The sequence below is a fragment of the Exophiala spinifera genome (assembly GCF_000836115.1).
Source record: "Exophiala spinifera strain CBS 89968 unplaced genomic scaffold supercont1.9, whole genome shotgun sequence".
NCBI classification, from domain to species: domain Eukaryota; kingdom Fungi; phylum Ascomycota; class Eurotiomycetes; order Chaetothyriales; family Herpotrichiellaceae; genus Exophiala; species Exophiala spinifera.
This window is the reverse complement of record NW_015622521.1, coordinates 115,603-134,333: the sequence shown is the minus strand read 5'-3', so window position 1 is coordinate 134,333 and position 18,731 is coordinate 115,603. Positions and strand designations below refer to the sequence as shown.

The window sequence follows — 18,731 nt, the reverse complement described above, 5'->3', positions numbered from 1 at the left end:
CGACGTTGTAATCGCCGACTGTCCAGGTGATATGGCTGCGGGAGAACTGGGATTAAGTGCCTCTCTGCGATGTGAGGATGTTACCTGGTGGCACAAGATGGCCGCCATTTCGCCTTGATACTCGGCCACCAGAATCTTGAAGAGTGTGGCTGGCCTGTATCTTCCTATACCAAGGTGCAATGGACACGAGGCAATTACCATCTAAACAATCCAAACAAACACCTTGATTGTGGAACACACACATTATGCTATTATGATAAGCACAGCTTAACTACCGAAGTCTGTTGTCGCTAAATGTGGAAATAAAATTAAAAGGCAACTGGAATCTCGTAACTTCGTTCAACCCAGCTCATAAAAACCTTGATCACCCCAATGCATGCGAAACGGATGGGTCCCTGTACGTCTCTCGCCATGCCAGAAAGAAAAAAGAGACGTCACCATCGAAGATCTAAGGCGTATTATCGGTGGCCTCGATCCCGCTCATTGCACCCAAACTGTGAGTGCTGACAGCACGAAGACTTCGCGCGTCCATATTCATTCGATCACCCATGCTACCTCCACTGGCCACTCGCGAGCTCTTTGGCTTCTTTCCTTTGTCCGGCCGGGCAACCAGCACTTGCGCTGGACAAACCACGATTTCATCATCCCCAACTCCGTTATCGTCGCCTTTCTTGACGACAAGTGGGAACAGAACCATTCGAACGACGGCCTTGTTTCGCTCCAGATCTTCATTACTCGTCGTTTCCCCACTTCTCTCGTTCATCAGGCTGGCATTGAAATACACTTTGCGTGCAAGGTCACCGTTGGTGTCATACTCCGGCTGCAACGGTGGCAGCATGATATACTCTGCCCTTTGGGTGCGCATCTCGATCGAGAGATCCACCGCCGTGTTCATGACGTTCCGCAGCGACGCAACGATTTGTTCTTCCAAATGATGTGGTGGGGGGAGAAACCTCGACAGCGTACTGAAGATCTCGATGGCTACGGCCTCCGTGTCGTTTTCCCGTAGAGCTTTGAAGCTCTCACGTTTCGAGAGGAGAGTGAGCGTCAGAGCTCTCCACTGGTGTACCGCACTCGCAGGCCCAACCTCCGCGAGGTTCTTTTCCAGTTGTTTCAACTTTTGTCGCTGCTCACGGTCCATGCCAAAGAGGTATCTAGTAAAGACATACTCCCAGATCATGGTCATGACCACCGACATGAAAACATCACGACGTTTGACACGGTCGGCAAGATAGATGTCCACGTCCGAACCGTCGAGTATGGCGTTGTCAAATCGGTCCACCACTTTCTCCTCGCGCACTTCGTCGGTGGTCCGGCACATTTTGAGATCGTTGTACTTGGAGAATCGGAGCACCCATCCTTGAACCTGTTGGCACAACTTCTGGCAAGCCGCATCAAAGTAGTCTTCGTCGTGGAAATCAATCACGTTGTCTGCACCCTTTTTGAGGATTTCCGACTGCAGCTCTCGGATCTTTTCCCGCGCCTCCTCCAGGTCTTGCCGCAGTTGTTGCACCTCGGCGTCCTTTGCAGCCAGCGCGGTATCGATCTCGTGCCTTACGATCGACTCCATGCCATTCGACAGCTCGGTATGACGCGATCGCAGTACTTCGAGCTCCCGAGAGGATTCTTGCCATTGGCTCTGTGCGTAATCATGATCGTGCCGTAGAGCAGCCAGGCTTTGTTCGTACTCTCTCCTCAGGTTCTCGTGTGTGGCATTCAAAGCAGCGATCTCTTCCTTCAGTCGCGCAATCTCCGCATCCCTCTCTTGCAATTGACCGGTTGTATCATTCGGAACATTCATCGAGCGCTCAGCTTGGTTACGTTCAAAGTGGGCATGTTCCAGGGACTGCTCAGCCAAAAGCTTGGCTTCGGCCAGAGCACGGTTCTCGGAGGCTAGCTGATCCAGCCTTGCCTCGAGATCCTTGATTTGTTGCATACTCTGTCGGCGCCGAATGCTAGGTGGCCGCGTTGGCGACTTGGGGCTGCCTGGGTAGGAGCCATAGCCATCCTGTGGACAATGAGAGTCAGCAGCTGGAGACGCGTCCTGGGGGCGGCATGCGGTTGAGATACTTACGTAGACGTCTGCCATGTCCCTATCGCGGGAGACAGCCTTGCCGGGGTCCTGATCATGCACAGACCTGTTGGACGGGGGACTGTGCACGGCGCCGTCGACGTGGTTGGAAGCGCCGCGCAGGCTGCGCAACGACGAAGTCCGCGATTTGCTGGTGCCAAGAGATTTCGCCGGCCCCAGATCACGTGGCAGCATCGCCACTGCGGCTGCTGCTGCTGCTGCTGCAGTCCCGCCCACCATCGCAGCGCCCATCATGGGTGCGTTCTCTGACCGAGACTGTGGTGCCAGAGACACCGGCGGCTCTGCGAATGGATGTGACTGGACATGTCTCGAGAATCCGTCGGCCGTCTCTTCACGGATGGGGTTGAGGGAGCTCCGTGGGGAGAACGGGCGGTCGGCGTGAGTCTGGAATGCCGTAGGGCTGGCCTCTGCCGAAAGGGGCCTCCCAATGGAACTGGAAGCTAACATGTCACTTGGCCCCAGACTATTGGTTGACTTGGCCTTTTGTCTCAGCTCTTCTCGGCTGAGGTGATGGCCATGGATGCTTGGACTTCGGCGGAGAGGACTTGACACAGCTGCCGGACTTCTCTCGCCAACCCTGGTGTCGACTGGTGTTGGCATTGCTGGGGATGAATTGAACAGCCCCGAAGAGCGATCCTTCGAAGTTGACTCTACTGGCGAAGGCTTTCGCCGTGGGGTTTCCAGAATCGCTCTATCCTCCTGGTGCCTGGGTCCCGATCCAACTTTTGACACATCTTCCGTGGAGCTAGTAGGAGAATGTGGTCTGGGAGGGCGCAGTGATACGTCCATGTCTGCATCAGCCTTCTTGGACGCGCCTTGGACAAAGCCGCTGTCCCTAGTTGACGAAGTCTGACCTTGTGTAAGCATGGGGGAGTTAAGTTGGATACCACTGTCACGATTTTCGTGCTCTCTTCCGAGTTGGGCGAAAGACCAACCGGCCGAAGGCTGTCGTACTGGCGATGTCGCTTTGCGGGACACTCCCGTCGGAGGTACGTGCTCGTTGTTCCCGATGCCGAGTCCAGCAGCGACGACGAGAGCAGTATCCATGATGTCGTCGTGGTCTGGAGGAGGAGTGAGAGCCCGATTTGTCGGGAGATCCTCTGGTTCTTGTCCCGACCAGGCAGGAGGAGACCGCCTCCGCTTACGTCTTTCTCGTGTGCTGGCACTCATATCAGACATTACCTCATCTTCTTCCCGCGGCTGGATGAGGTCTCCTAGCTGTGATTGTCCACGTTCATCACTGGCAGGTTCTGAGACTCTCAATGGGTCTCCTTCATCGACCTGTGCATGGCCAAGCCCTTCCAAAGAACGGGTAGCATATACTCCATCCCCTGTAAACTCGAATTGCCTTCTGTTCTTCTTGCCTTCATTTTCTGCCATCTCCTCAAACGCTTGTGTCCCATCGACCTCAAATTGCCTGTTCCTCTTTTTCCTGTCTTTGACGGCACCGACTTCTTCGAGTCGGCCCTGACCGTCTGATCCTTGCTCTTCGTGGGTAAGATCTACCCCAGACGGTGCATCGTTACTAGCAACATCAGGCGAAATAAGGCTTCGAGTATGTTCTGCTGGATCGACCACAGCAATATCGGCTGGCTCCAGTGTAGTCCCTGATTCAGCTATCATCGTGTCTGGATACTGCACTGCTGTATCGTCCAACGGCGCAATAGGGTAACTCTCTGTCTCGGGGCCAGAAGTCACCAGAGGTTCCTGCTGATCTTGCCCCAGACGAGAATGCTCGGTATCAAGTTGGGACTGCATCGGAGGCTCCATAGTTCCACCAGGTTCGCCCTGTTCCTGTTCTGGCCAGAAAGCAAGTGCTTTCTTCTTGTCTTTCTTGGACTTTTTCCGGCTGACAGGATGTGCCTCCGTATCTCCAACCTCCAATGGAGCTAGACGAGGTGTTTGCGTTTCAACTTCGTCGTTTTTAGTTGGCTCCGCAGCATCGTTTGTCAGGACAGGGCCCTTTTCTGTTTCTTCGACCAGACCCACAGTGTTGTCTTCGACTAAAGTACGGCTATTGTTCGTGGACGATCCTCGGTTCTTCTTGGCCTTCTTTCCTTTCTTGGTGGTGAACCCCCAATCATCTTCCGGAGCCGCATCAATCGACTTAGGATCTGTCGACGGGCCGGTATCATCGAGAGGGTTTGACACCGACGTTTCCCCTGTTTCTGTGAACGTCGCAGGCTCCTCAGTGAAGGGCTCTGCGAGAATAGACTGCTTTTTCTTTTTCTTGTCCTTCTTGGACTTTTTGGATGAATATTTCCAATCTGCCTCAGGTTCGAAAACCTGGTCAGCATTATCACCCACAACCTCTCGCGATGTTTCTTGTTGGTCATCATTGTCGGTATGAGCGGAAGATTGAGCCAATTCGGGTCTGTCAGGCAAAGGTTCCTCCTGTGTGTCGGCCGCTTGTGGAGCCACTTGTTCCGCATCATCGTCTCCAACTCTCTCGCTCTCGAAGGAACTCGTGTTCGCTGCGGCGTTCGTGGGCACAAGGACTGCTGGTTCGAGTGGCTGCTGCTCTTCCCTCATCTCTTGCATCTTGGCCTGCTTACTTTTTCTCTTTTCCTTTTTGGACTTTTTTGAAGGCATGGCCCACTCTTCGTCAATACTGGCCTCAGTTTTAGCATCTTTTGTCGAGTCTGCGATCGGAAGCGCTATATCAAGACTAAGTTTTTCTGTATCTGCTTCAGGCTGAGCCAGTGGTGCAACAGAAGACTCCTCGGGTTCGGTGGCATCCAGTTTAGATTTTCGCTTCTTTTTCTTGTCCTTCTTAGTCTTCATAGTACTGAAGCCCCACTCTTCTTCAGGTGGTACTTCGACCGAGCCGACTTGATCTGCAGGTTCGAATGCTTCCGACAATGGCACATCTCCTAAGCGGGGTTCGAGCACTTCGGGTCTCGGAGAATCAGCAGATTGTGAAGAGTCCACCGTGTGTCCAGGGGTCTCGAAAGGCACAGGCTCTTTGTTGGCTGGTTCGGAAGATTTAATGTCTGCACCTGCTGAATCAGGGGGGTCATCCTGCTTTGCGCCCTCTTCGTCGATCTTGTTGTCCATGTGGTGAGACAAAGGATGACTCTCAGAATACTCCAGCCGCGCTGTGCCTTCATTGGCATCTGGGTCGATTGCAGGGTCTCCAGACGCTTCTTGTTTGGCGTGCTCACCAGCATCTTTCATGATAGGCGAGTTTTCAGCATTTGGTAAGACCATGGGCAGGGGTGATGTGTCTTCGGTAGCTTTGTTCTCTGGAGCCGTGCCAGTCTCGAGCGGGAGCGGCTGGACGTTGGTCGAAAGTTCATCTTCCTGCTTCCCGTCCTGAAGGAAAGACGGCAAGGGTTGGTCCAGCCCTGAAATAGTTTCTTTCTCGATGTCTTTTTCTTGTTTCCGTTTCGTCTTCTTTTTGCCCTGTTTCGATGTCTTCTTGGCAGCCCATGTGTCCTCAGATGTTTCTCCGAAGGAAATCGATGACTCTGGCTCTTCCGTGAGGCGAGGTGTGCTCTCCTGGAGCAATTGAGGCTCCAATTGACCTGTAGGCAAAGGTTGATCTTGCTCTGGCTCACGATTCCCGTCTTCCTTCGGTTGCAACGCCTCATCAAGAGTGGACTGCCGTTTCTTTTTCTTCCTCTCTTTCTTTGACAGTTTACTCAAGCTCCATTCGTCCTCCATTGTCGGCTCTGTCGACTGACCTATTGATGATGATGCTGCTGGAATCTCGGAGAACGCCCCAGTATCGTCTGGCTCACTGGCTTCTGCACCTTGAACATTTCCCACCTCCTTCGACTCTTCACTTACGACATCTTCAGGCTCCAAGGAGTCTTCGAGAACCAATTGGTGTTGCGTATTCTTTTTGCCCTTTCCGTTCTCCTCGGGCGTGTCGAATTGCTCGGTCTCTGCGAAGGTAGAAACGTGCTCCATGTCGCTAGATTCAAGCGCCTGTGGTGGGTGAGTAAACTTCTGAGCAATCTCATCATACTCAACTGTTTCCGGCTTTTCCTGAGGCGCATCGAGAACCTTGTCAGATTCCGCTGCAACTTCATCCAAGGTAGCTTGGCGTTTCTTCTTTTTGTCTTTCTTGGACTTCTTCACCGGAATAGTCCACTCGTCCACCGCGGTGTCATCCTGGTCTTGATGCTCAAGGATTCTGGAGAGCCCAGGGGCCAGATCTTGATCTGCAGGCCCCGTGACGATGGGAGAGCGTTCGGCCAAATCCCAAGATATTGCACCAGGCATCCCTGTAATGGACTGATCAACCTGCTGTTCAGGCTCGACGCTGTAGTTCACTTGAGCCTGGACTTCAGCTCCTTGATCTTGCGTACCCTTGGGTTCACTAACTTCAGATAGTACAGGCTCAGATAGCGCAGTCTCTTGGCTCGGCACTGAGACTTGAGGTTCTAGACCTCCAAGTGCTGATACTTGTGCACCCGGCAATATGTCGTCGGCGGTCGTCGGTGCCTCACCTTCGGCAGCTACTATGATACGCTCGTCTCGCACAGTGAGATCCATTGATACTACCTTAGGAAAAGATCCTTGTGTAGCAGGGTGTTCAGTCAGCCGTGCTGCGTCTAGCTCACGCATTTGCTTTGATCCGGAGTTTGATTCCTCGAAAATAGATTCCTCAGTTTGCTTCTTGACCTTGACCGATTCAGAAGCTGGCGCCATCGGATCTCGTGTGGAATCCGATTCTGCAGAACGGTCAACTGCGATTTGGGTATCCGATGCGGTGTTTTGGTCATCGAAAGGCGGCGTACGATCTTCCAGCTTGGGCTCCTCGGACTGCTCCAAGGATTTGGGAAGGGTTTCAGGAACGTCCGATTGTCGCTTTTTCTTCTTATCTTTCTTTGATTTCTTCGATGTCAAACTCCAAATGCTGTCTTCTTCCACACCACGGGCAGGGTTAGACTCCTGCCCGGCCTCATTACCTGTTGCTGGGATATGGACTTCGTCAGAAGCCAGTTCGTTGGGTGCTTCTGACACGGGTTCCGACGGCAAGACATCCTCGGTATCCTTTGGATCTGTCTCGATGGCAGATTGACGCTTCTTCTTTTTATCCTTCTTCCCCTTCTTGGTGGTAATATTCCATTCTTCCTCGGCTGAAGGCTGGACTGGCAGGACGGGTTGTGCTACGTCTGAAGGCCCTTCGGAGTTCGCTGTCACAGCACTCTCAAATAGATGGGCATCGGGGTCTGCTGTTTCCGCTCTTGATTCTTCATAGTCTTCAAGATGTGGGCTCGAAGCTGGGGGTCTGGGTTGCAAGGCTGAGAGCCTCTTGTCTTTCTTTTTGTCCTTTTTCTTGTCTTTCTTAGACTTCTTCATCGGCACTTCCCAAGATGTATCCTCAATGGTCTCGACATTCTGCTCTCGCGACAATGCGGATACGGGTTGTACATAGATGTCCGCTGAATCTACATCGGGATGGCGAGTTCCTTCCGGGAGAACATGGCCCGGAGCTGACTCAGGGGAGAGAGACTCAGTTGCAAAATCTTGTGAAGCATCACCAATGAGGTCCGCTTCTGTAGAATGACGGTCCACAACAGAGCGCTCGTTGGGAGGGGTCTCAAAAGCAGGCGTTTCACTTGTCGAATCTTGAATAGCTGGAATCTCGTCTGCAGGAGTCTTATCGACACGAGTTTCAACAGCAGGAGTCTTACATTCACGGATCCCAGCTGAAGGAGCCTCGCTTCCAGGAATCTCAGCTGCAGGAGATTCGTCGACGGAGGGCTCAGCTGTAGGAGCCTCGTCAATGGAAGGTTCAGCTGCAGGAGCCTTGCCAATAGACGGCTCAACTATAGGAGTCTCGTTTCCAGGAATCTCAGCCGCAGGAGTCTCGCCGATGGAAGGCTCAACTGCAAGAGTCTCAACTGGAAGATGTTCAGCTGGAGTGGTCTCAGAAGCCGCAATTGGATCTGATGGAGCATCAGCCATGGCGGAGGGTTCGGACAGCGTCTGGCTCTCAGGACTGGTGACGTTGTCCGGGTTAGGAACAATACCAGGAGCCGCATCATTGTCCGGTGCTGGCAAGACAAGGCCTTCTGCTGGGACAGCCGCTTGGTCACTAGCATCTTCAGCTGACTTGGTCGATGTCTCATCTTCCATCAAATTCCAGTCCAAGGCCGACTTGCGCTTTTTACGTTTCTCTTTCTTGGACATCTTGGGCTCAACAAGCGCGAATTCGGAGCTTTCATTTTGGTCTGGGAAACTCCGCTGTTGTATGGTGGCTTCTGCCTCCGTTGTCGGGTCTTTGGCCAAGGTGGGCTCTCCAGGAGGAGAACTGATTGTTTCGCCATGTTGAATTGTCTGTTCTAGCTCTGTGGTCGAAATCCCTACTGAGTCGTCATCCAGCGTCACGCGCTTCTTCTTGCTTTTCTTTTCCTTCTTGGACTTTGGTGAACTGATGCTGAAAACGTCCTCATCGACCTTCTCCAATATTTCTGCGGTGGATGCTTCCTGGGTTTTCGTTCTGTCATCGGATTCTTCGTTCGCGACTGGAGCGTCAGAGATAGGCACAGTGACGGACCTCTGATCCTGACCGGCTGTAAATGTCTCCGCACTCGACGGTAAGGGATCATGTTCATCAAAAGCCCGTGTTCGCTGCTTCTTGCTGTCCCTTTTGGACTTTTTGGTTGTCGTCATGAAGAATTCACCCTCGTTTTGGTTCTCATTGTGAACTACAGCAGCAGGAATTTCTGTCTCACGAGGCTCTTCGGCGCGAGGGTTACTGATGGACGTTGTCGCAGCTGGCGTAGCTGCCACATTTGGAACAGTTACCTGGTTATCCTTCACGAAAGTGGTATCTTCAGGACTATCCAGACGTGTCTGCTCCAAGGATGCCTCAATAAGTCTGAAGTCCTGTGCCGGAGTTGTCTTGGCTGCAGGCTCGTTACGGGTTTTCGCAGACTCATCGATCTCTTTTGAGGGATTTGCTTTGTCTATGACTGAAGCATCAGAGTTGTTGCGCTTGTCCACTGAAGGACCGCCCTCAGACTCGATCTGAAAAGGAGAGGGGTTTTCCGCAGATGCCGTATCGGGCTCGTCACTTGTCCATGCAACACTCTTTCTCTTGGACTTTTTCTTGCCTTTCTTGACGATAGGTGCCCAAACATCATCCGCCCCAGGCTGTGGCACATACGATACCTCTCTTGCTTGCTGAACGGTAGCGGATGATGGCTCAGGATTCGATTCATCTTGAATATCGGCAGCTGGACCGGGTTGAGGACTGTTTGCTGCCACTGTCCCAGATGCCTCGTCGTCTGCAGGAATTGCATCTTGCAAAGGCTGTAGTTTCTCAAAGTTTGTATCGTGGTCGTCCCAGCCTAGGACTTCCTTTTTCTTGCCTTTCTTGCCCTTTTTACCTTTCTTTTTCTCAGCAGGCCATTCTTCATCAGCAATCTGTCCTTCAACTGTAGGTTGAGCACTGACCGCAGCCTCGACGACCTTAGGGACTTCTACAGGATCCGACTTAGACTCAAGCGACAAATCTGGGGTTGAAACAACGGGCTCGACTTCCCGTATTTCGAAGTCGTCGCCAAAAGGATTTGGTTCATTGATGTCTTGAAAAGCACCCTTGGGGGCATCAAGGCTGAGCTCGGGCTGAGCATCCGAGACGTTGAGCTCTTTGGTTGTTGAGTGGTCCATTTGGTGAATAGAGCTATCTTCGGTGCCGTCGGCAGCATCTAACATACCTCTGGAAGTTTTCTTCGCCTTTCGTTTTTCCTTCTTGGAGAGCTTTCGTCCCAACAGATGGGTCGGCGGCTCGTTTTCAGTTGCAGATGGTTCGTTAGCCTCATCAATTGTGCTAAGGTGCGCATTATTGTATTGCTGCTCTTCGTTGTGATCTGGCTGCAATTCATGAATGGCGTCTTCGACTGTCAAACCATCGACCAAACCTCTTGCGGCGACTGCAGAATCCAATGCTTCTTCAAACGGGCTTATCTCTAGCTTGTTTGAATTCCCGGTGTTTATAGAGGTCTCAGGGGTATCATTGTCTCGGGACAATTCATGCCCCGATCCGACGTTGTCAGACAGTTCATGCTTTGCACCAGGTTCTTCTTGAGTTGATGGCATTTCGGTTGAATCCTGACAGGCTCGAGGTTCTTCAGTTCGCACAGGTAAGTACTCGGTCTCAGTGGGTAGGATATCTTTTGCTTGTTTGTCATCAGAAACTAGTTCGGTGCTTGCAGCCTCGGCCTCGAGAGGTACGGAGCTCCGCTTCTTCTTTCGGTCCTTTTTTGCCTTTTTCGTCTTGAAAGCATCAAATGGTTCTCCATTATCAATGTCATCAGCCTGTGGCATCGGGTCTGTGCTCGTATCAGGAGAGAATCCTACAACATCTGTTTCGGTTGATGATTCTTGTTGACACGCAACCGACTCGACTCCTTCAGCCGGCGTATCAGCCGTGTTCGGGTGCAATTCTAGAGGCAAATCTAACGTCGACCCGAGATTCTCATCACGCATGTGGTTGCTATCAGCCGGAGGATCAAGCCTAGCTTTAGGTGTTCCTGGAGTACTCGACGTCTCATGGTCGTCCCTTGCCAACCTGTCGGCTGCCTGTGAATCGTTCCCCGGGCTATTCAATAATTCGTGTACACCAACCACTACCATGGAGCCAGCAACGACACCGGCGGCCGTTGTTGTCAACGCATCTTCCCACGCAGCCGAGGTCGATCGGGAGGTTGATCTGCTTCTTCCCCGACTAACACTCCTTGCTCTTAACGGGGATGGACTCCTGCTGCGAGCACTCGTGTAGTCTTGATCAGCATCAGTGCTAACGACGCTGGGCAGAGGACTTGCCGGTCTATCGGCCTCATCAAAAACAGCGGCGTCCCGGTATGCAGCTGGATCCTGGAGCAGTTCACTTGGTGAGTGAAACTCATATTTGGGTTTCGGCTTCTTTTCGGCATCGCGTGCCCTTTGAGCCTCATTGGGAACAGGAGTAGCCGACCTGGAGTCTAGATAATCTGGGGATTCCCGCCTCCTCTCGTCATGCCAGTACGAAAAACTGTGCCTCCTGCCGCGATCACGGAACATTTCAGCGCTCATGCGAGAAGGCGTGAATTGATTGTATTCTCGCGTCTGGGCTTCAGATCGAAGGTCCTCCGTCGAAGCATGTGCTGAACTCATCCTGCTAGAAGGCAGCGACGGATATTCTTCGCTCGGTTCTGGATCCAGACTTTTTGCAAAGTTTTGTCTTTCGACAAGATAAAGTGGTCGGAATTCCTTACTCGAACGAAATTCCGTAGACTTGGGTCTTCCCTGCCTCGTGCGTGGTGTCGTGAGGGGCGAAGCAGGTGAAGCAACCGGTGAGCTCATAGAAATCCGAGCATTTGTTGGCGAAGCAGGGGGGCGTCTAAAATGCAGAGGCACTGCTGTTGGGGAGCTAATGGCCATTGGGCTAGAGGGAAGTTCACCCGTCCTCAAAGTGGAAAGCCGCAGGGAGGAAGAGTACTGAGGTGTCGAGGGATGGGCCTCCTCGTGAGACGATGCTGCTTCTACTCCGCTCGGTAGAGGAAGAGCGGCTGCCAGATCTGTAGAATCTTTTTGCCCGTCCACCTGAGGCTTTTTCACTTCTGCAGCAGACTCTGGCTGGGAACTTGGAGAGATAACAGCATCGGCGTCAAGGTTCTTTGATGGACGATTCTCGGATACAAGCCCCGAGACACCATCAATATCCATTGGCATAGTTGTGTCCATTGGTGGTGGTATTTCGGGGCGCTTCACTAAAAAAGACTCTTCTTCAACGGGTATCTTCGTGGGTTCGCTGGCATCTTCCTCCGCCGAGACAAACCCGTCCTCAACGCTTTGTTCTCTTGAGTTCGAAGTTTGAGACTTATCGCGACTGATAGAAGCACTGCGGCTCCTGCTCGGCTCAGAAGCAGCCGACTCGCCAGGATCGAAAGCCGGGTCCTGTGAAGATTGTTTTCCTCGTGACGAGCGTAGATTCTCAAGGTCCCGGTCCCGGTCCCTTCGGCTATCCGACTTTGAGGATTTTGAAGTCTTGTTGCTGGATGCACTGGTATCGCTTTTGTTGCTGGAAAAAAGGTTGCTGAAAAATCCTCCAGGCTTTTTAACATCGTTTTTATCAGAAGGAAGCACACCGATGCTAGAGTGCTTGTCGCCATTATCAAGGCCCTCAGGAGAATCATCTAGACCGGTACTTCGGCGTTTGGATTTGCGTCTCGGTCTCTGGGCCCCAGAACTGGAGGGCTGGTCGGAAATATCGTCCAGCGTGTGGGAGCGGCGAATTTGGTCGATCTCCGGTTCAGGAATTGCAACGTCTTGGTCGGGTCTCTTCGATGATTTCCGGTCGGAACCGACGTCACTCTTGGAGCTTCTTTTCGCTTTCCTGGACTTTTTGGTATCTTTTTGACGCTCCCATTCTTCGGGATCTGATTGATAGTGCGTTACGATGGCCGCAGATTCGCCTTTACCATCATCGAGGTAGTCGCCAGGGATGTGTGACAAGTCGCCATTATCCATCGTACTGATTGACCCACGTGAGCTTGCTCGCTCTTGACGACGCTTCTCACTTTTACTTGCCCTCGCAGGTGGAGCAGACTCCTGAACGCTATTGTCCTGCAACATGTCTGTTCGCACTGGTGATTCATTCTCGAGGCGCTGTCGTGGTGGATGTTGACCTATCGTGCGAGAAGCGATCGATCCATGTTGAGAGTCCTCATCAATCTTGCCATTGAGGCTCAGGTCACTCACAGGTTCGACAGAAGAACCTTGAGCGACAGTTGGGAGACTTGGTTCCTTGCTTGGTGAAATGGAGCTCGGATCGCTGGTGTCTCCTGCGAAGGAGGTTGGTCTTCGATTCGTATCGTGTTCTATTTGATCGGCTTCAGCGTCATCCACCGTCCAGGCTCGACTCATGTGAGGTCTGTCATCTACAACAGGTACTTCTTTCTCCATTCTTTCGGCATCCTCGCCTTCCAGGGTCCATACACGGGTGATGGATGGACGAGGGCTTGCCTCCTCGTAAATTGGTGTCGAAGGATCAGGGAGCTTGTCTTCGGCCTCGCCTTCGTCCCTAGATTTGACTTCGGGGATGTAATCTGAGTGTTCGTTTTCAGGTGTTTGCACCTCGTAGACGTACGTATCATGATCACCCCAGGTCACCTTAGATCCATTACTGGCTTTTCTCTCCAGAGGTTCCCCAGTCATGTTGTCTCCATCATCCACGTCCTTCGATGACTGTGGCTCAACAAGAGGACTTGTGTCACCTCGGACACTATGAGTCTGACTTCCGGGCGGGGTTGGTTCAATAAGTTCCAGCATAGGAACAGTCCACGGGTGGGACAAGGGATCATCTTCTAGTGATAAGCCAAAAGGTCGATAAGTGAAAGGGTCAAAAGGATGTCGTGGTCTCGAGACGGCCGCTCCCGGAACAATTTCAACCACGTTTGCATTCATGTCGTCCCGATGTTCGGCTTGAGCATTGTGCTCTTTGAGGTGCTCCTGAAGCTCTTGTGGAACAAAGAAAGAGCCATAATCTTCATGCTTTGGTGACGGCGTTGATCTGATACGCTGCGCTGCCATCTTTGCAATCCTCTCTTGTTGAGTCTCCGTAGGCGGAGACGCCTTGCGTTCCTTCGATCTCTTCAAGCTTGACCTCCGTCGAGGAGCACCACCCGACTCCGGTGAACTGCTACTCTCGCTCTGTGCGGCGAGAGCAACGGAAGCTGCTGCTATTGTTGCTGCTGTGCCAGAAACGATGGCGGCGCTTGAACGTTCGTTGCGCCGCCTGTGCTCACGTTCTTCCACCTCACGTTGCTCTTTATAGAGACGCTTCAGCTCCCGCTCGATTTCTGCTACTCTTTCATCGGAGGAATCTAGTGAAGAGTGTCGAGAGATGGATGAACGTTTCCCTTCTTCTTGAGTCTGGCCCTGTGAAGAATCCGGTTTAGCCATGGAGTCATTTCTTATGTAGTCGCCTTCAACAGATCTTCGTCGCCCTTTGTCATCACGTCCACTTGTCCACGTGCTCCCTCTTTCTTCAGTGTGTTTTTCGTTTTGTAGCTGCGCTTCAGTCAGGTTGAAACTGACATTGCCCTTTTGATCCTGAGAAGGGAGTTTGGCAGGACTTGAGTCACGTCTAGAACGTCTCGATCGACGGCTGGAGTCCAGGTCGTCTTGTCGGCCACCCTTGTGGTACTCCTCCGTGACTGAGGATAAGTCGGCTGAAGCCTGACGTCCTGGCTTGCGCATTCGATCAAATGCATTCTCTTGCAAGAATGGTCCCACGGGGACCACGGGCTGAGGTTGCTGTAATGGTACAGTCGCCGCAGAGACCTTTCTGGACTGAGAAACTCCGTAATCGTTGTCGTTTCTCGCTTGTCGCGAAGCACTTCTCGAAGCACGTGAACCATGGTCGGAGACTGGCCTTGGTACTATTTCCTGCATCGGAGGTAGGTTGCTATGGCTAGATGAGGCCGAGGCAATTTCATCACGGCCATATGAGGCGGCCAAAGCCCCAGCTGCAGTAGCACCTGCGGCCAATACTCCAGCAGGGCCAATCTTGAATGCTGATGAATCATCCCTATTTAACGGTCTGGAGCCATCGAAATGTCGTTGTCGATGTCTGCCTATTGTAGCAGCCTCATAGGAGGGTGCTATCCTCGGTGGGTTTATCACAGGATTGCTTTGGGAAAGTGATTCTCGACTTTGGAGTGCTGAAACACTTCCGCCATACGCGAGCGCAGAGTCCACACTTGATGAACTGTGATTGTCATCATCGTCGGTATCGTACCATCCATCGTCGTTTCCATCAATTGAATCATGAGTTGCTTGCGTCGTGACACGACGTCCCTCGGCGTGTGCACCATGTCGTCCTGTTGTTAAGTCAGCATCGTACCTCTGCTTACCTTTCTTGTCTCGCCGAACACTTTCGGCAGCCAATGCTTCGCCCGCTGCGACAAGTCCCATGATAGCTTCACTTGAATCTCGTCGAGTCGATCTGCGTCGGCTATGGAGGCGTTTATTGGAGTTTTTCCGGCGCACAGTAGCCGCCCCGAAAGCAAGGTCAGCATCAGATGATGAGCTCGAGGCATTGCCAAAATTGAAGAACCCTTTGGGTTTATGGCCTTGTTTCTTGTTTGCCGAAGGGCTTGTGAAAAATCCCAACAAGCCGCCCGACCCTTCATTAGTTGCCGAGAGGTCGACGTAAGAATGCCTCGGTGAGACACGTTTGGAGTAATACCGTCTCTGTTTTGGTGAACGACTCCGATCTCGCCTTGAAGCAGCACTGGCGGCGGCCCCAATTGCTAGTCCTGCCGCTCCAGCAGCCGTGGCACTGAAAGCAGCACCTCTAGACCTGGTATGCGATGATGAGGAGGAACTAGAATCACGTCGAGTGCTACGTCTGCTTCGGCTTTGTGTGTGGACCTTGCTCGATCTGGTATAGCTATCATGGTCTCTTCGACGAAATTCTTCCGAGGAGTTATGTCCTTGGGATTTACGCTGATAGTGTCGCTCATCGTCCTGGAAGCTGACTCGACCGGCGTTAATCGGCCGCCCAGATCTCACGGAATACGTGTCGTCAAAGTCGTGTTTGCTCTTGTACATTGCTTCTCCAATCTTCGCTGCTCCGTAGCCTGCTAGTCCTCCCGCAACTGCCTTCTTCGCCCCTGATCGGCGCCGTCTCTCCTCGTCAGAAGAGTACCTGTAAGTCTTGTCCACGCGAGAGGTACTGCCGTACGGGCCGCCAGAGGAACGTCTCTTCGGGTGATAATGATGCCTGCGTGGAGCGTCTGCAGGAGAGCTCAAGGGGTCAAAGCAGTATTTGCATACCCCAATTGCTTCGGTATACTCTTCGAATTCTGCCACCGCATCCGGATCGCGGAACCAGTCCACAAGTTTACCCAGAGGCCCACGGCGTTTGTGGCGATGGGCTTGCTGTGTTTGGCCTTGAGCAAGAGGCGAATGAGAAGATGCTTGTGCATTCATTCCAGAGCTGTGATGCTGACTCTGAAACTGTCCGTGATGCGAGTGAGCGGACATGTAGGCTCCAGCGGCGGCCCCAGCTAGAGCTGAACCACCAAACATTGCTGTGTTGGAGTACTGTTGAGAACCACCAAAACCAGCCGGTGCTGAAAATGGTGCAGGAGAGACTTGAGCTGCTGGTGGTGGGCGAGATGGAGTTTGGTATGCAGGTCCTGTTGTCGACACAAGGCCTCCACCAGCGTAATACTCAGCAGCGAGGCCCAAAGGCGTTGCGCCGGGAAGAGAATGGTTCCCTTGAGCACCGGGGCTCGACCTCGGACTGATCCCAGCCTGACCGTGCTTGGGTGGTCTGGCGGGCCCCAGATTCGGCTTCTGGGATGGCTTCGAGGGGGTCGACTGCACTCCGGTGTCTGATTCCACTTCAGCTGAGCCGAAATAGCTGGCAGCAGCGCCAACTTGGCCCATACTGCTTGGTTCAGGAGGAGGATTTGCGTCTGCGGTCGGTTCCATGAGATGCATCTGGTCGGCACTTATGATGACGCTCGGCTGGTTGGGCCGAACTCCAGGCTGCTGCTCGACCGACTCCCCGTTGTCGCCGTAGTAGTCTGCAGCCAGACCGGGCGGGCGGTAAGGCTGCGAATAGGTCGCAGGGAACTCTCCCGGAAACTGATTCTGTGGCAACGATGCCTCATTACCCTCGTATGCGCGGGCACTCCTCTTTCTCTCCGTCTTGCTAGACGTACGCGATTGTCGGCGACGGTCCTGACTGTCTCTTTTTCTTATACCTTGATGGTCATCTGCTTCCCAGTCCTCAGACCGTCCATCCCCTTGACCACGTCTATCACTCTTGCGCAACCGATCTCGGCCACTTTCCTCGCTACTGTTCTGCGCAGTATAGTATGTGCCAGATATCTCCGATGGTTCGGCTGTGAGGATCGGTGTGAAGGTCGTGGTCTCGGCGGATCGCGATGCGCGTGTGCTTCCCCCAGTCGCATCCTCTGTCTCGTGTCGACGGGATCCGCGGCGGGATGAGGTCGATATGGAGTCGCTGTCATGCCGACTCTTGCGAGTGCCATTTTCTTCAGTAGTGTGCCGCGAGGATCTGCCTTGATGACGGCCGGAGCTGGGTTTCCCCATGGCGCGGGCCGTGCGGGTTGACGGGCTCGTAGAGAGGTCAGGGCGTTCTGTGCATCAGGCAAGAGTTCGCGGGGATTCGTGAGGCTGTCGAAGTCTGATGGGTTGTAACAGCATAATCGTTTTGTGTCGAGAATATTAGGCGAGCGGTCGATCAGATGACCAGCAGCTTTGATTCCATGGGCGTATGCAAGACATATCAACTGCAAGAGTTGCTTTGCTGGCGGTGATGATTCCCGCTGTCGCGTTCTCAGATTTGAGTGGCTGGGGATTGTCAGCCACACACAACGAATACGGTGAGGCCCAAAACAACCCGCTTTACTTTACGTACAATGGTCCAGGTGTCTACCTAGAGACACGGTAACGGTAAGGATAAGGATACGGAGTACAGCTGTATCTACATGCCTCTACACACAATCCGTTGCTCATTGCTCGGCACAAGTCCACAATTCTCATTGCAACCCCTTGCACAGTGCATCGTGCATCGTGCATAGTGACGACCCTCACTCTTTGTGAGTATAGTATCTGCGCCAGTCATGAACATCCTTGAACCCCAGGACATCCCGGATCTTCTTGTTGGACAGTGGCGCCTCCCACTCGCCCATCTTCCTGGTTATTGGGGTGTTTGGGCATGTCTTCTTCAAGAATTCCTCGCTGGGAATGGACGTGGTAATGGTGTCATTGGTCGCGTTGAACACCTGGAATCCCAGCCCAGATTTGGCAACACACAAGTCGCAGATTTGTCCCAGATCTCGCGCGTCAATATAACTCCAAGCGTTTCTCTTCCTGGTCTCCGGCTGGCCCACGTGGCGCGGAAAATCCCTTTCATACTCATGTGGCTCAATGACGTTGCCAATGACCAGCGCATAGATATCGATGTCGAACCGTCGCGCAAAGCTCCTGGCAATGCGCTCCCCAGTTAATTTCGAGCATGCATAGGTGTCCATGGGATTGCGGTCGTAAGTGTCCTCTTCGAGTGGGAAAGCATGGTAGTCGTCGTCGCCTTGACTGAAGCAAACACCATACGTTGTTTCGCTGCTAGCAATGACGATTTTCTTGACTCCCAATTTGCAGGCGGACTCAATCACATTATACGTGCTCATGACGTTGCCGCGGAAAGTCTCGCTGTCAGGCACAATCATGTTGCGCGCATACGCTGCGAAGTGTACGACAGCGTCTGGGGGTCCAGGGTGCTTCGGCAGTTCGTATTCGTCCATAGAGAATAGCGACGACAAGGCATTGAATGTCTGTGCCCCATCGGTGAGGTCGGTCTTCATCGTATAGACACTTTTCCCGGCGGGAAGATAATCTTTCGGGAAGTCTACGAGATCCAAGTTGAGCACTTGGTGGCCCTTTTCCAGGAGGTACGGAATGCAGTGTCTTCCAGCCTTGCCTGACCCTCCTGTGAAGACAATACGTTTGCCCAGTGACGCTGCCATGTTGAATCGTGGTACCGCAAGGACATATGTGATGGAAGAAATCGTATCCAAGAACAGTTGAGGAACAGAAGAGGAGCAGGAGCTGTCTCTAGAGCTCACAGAAATGATGACATGGTTGACTCGGGCTC

At 52.8% G+C, this 18,731-nt stretch overlaps 2 protein-coding genes across 2 annotated transcripts; both read right to left on the bottom strand.

The window, feature by feature from the left end:
* Window positions 1-448: 448 nt before the first annotated feature.
* PV08_11079 (uncharacterized protein) lies at window positions 449-17,167 on the bottom strand (the record flags this gene model as incomplete). The annotated part of the gene is made up of 2 exons (XM_016385391.1): window positions 449-14,919; window positions 14,953-17,167. 2 exons carry the CDS (start codon window positions 17,165-17,167, stop codon window positions 449-451), a joined length of 16,686 nt encoding a protein of 5,561 aa, XP_016230335.1.
* Window positions 17,168-17,667: 500 nt separating this feature from the next.
* Window positions 17,668-18,603, bottom strand: PV08_11078 (uncharacterized protein; the record flags this gene model as incomplete). The annotated part of the gene is made up of 1 exon (XM_016385390.1): window positions 17,668-18,603. One exon carries the CDS (start codon window positions 18,601-18,603, stop codon window positions 17,668-17,670), a length of 936 nt encoding a protein of 311 aa, XP_016230334.1.
* Window positions 18,604-18,731: the final 128 nt, after the last annotated feature.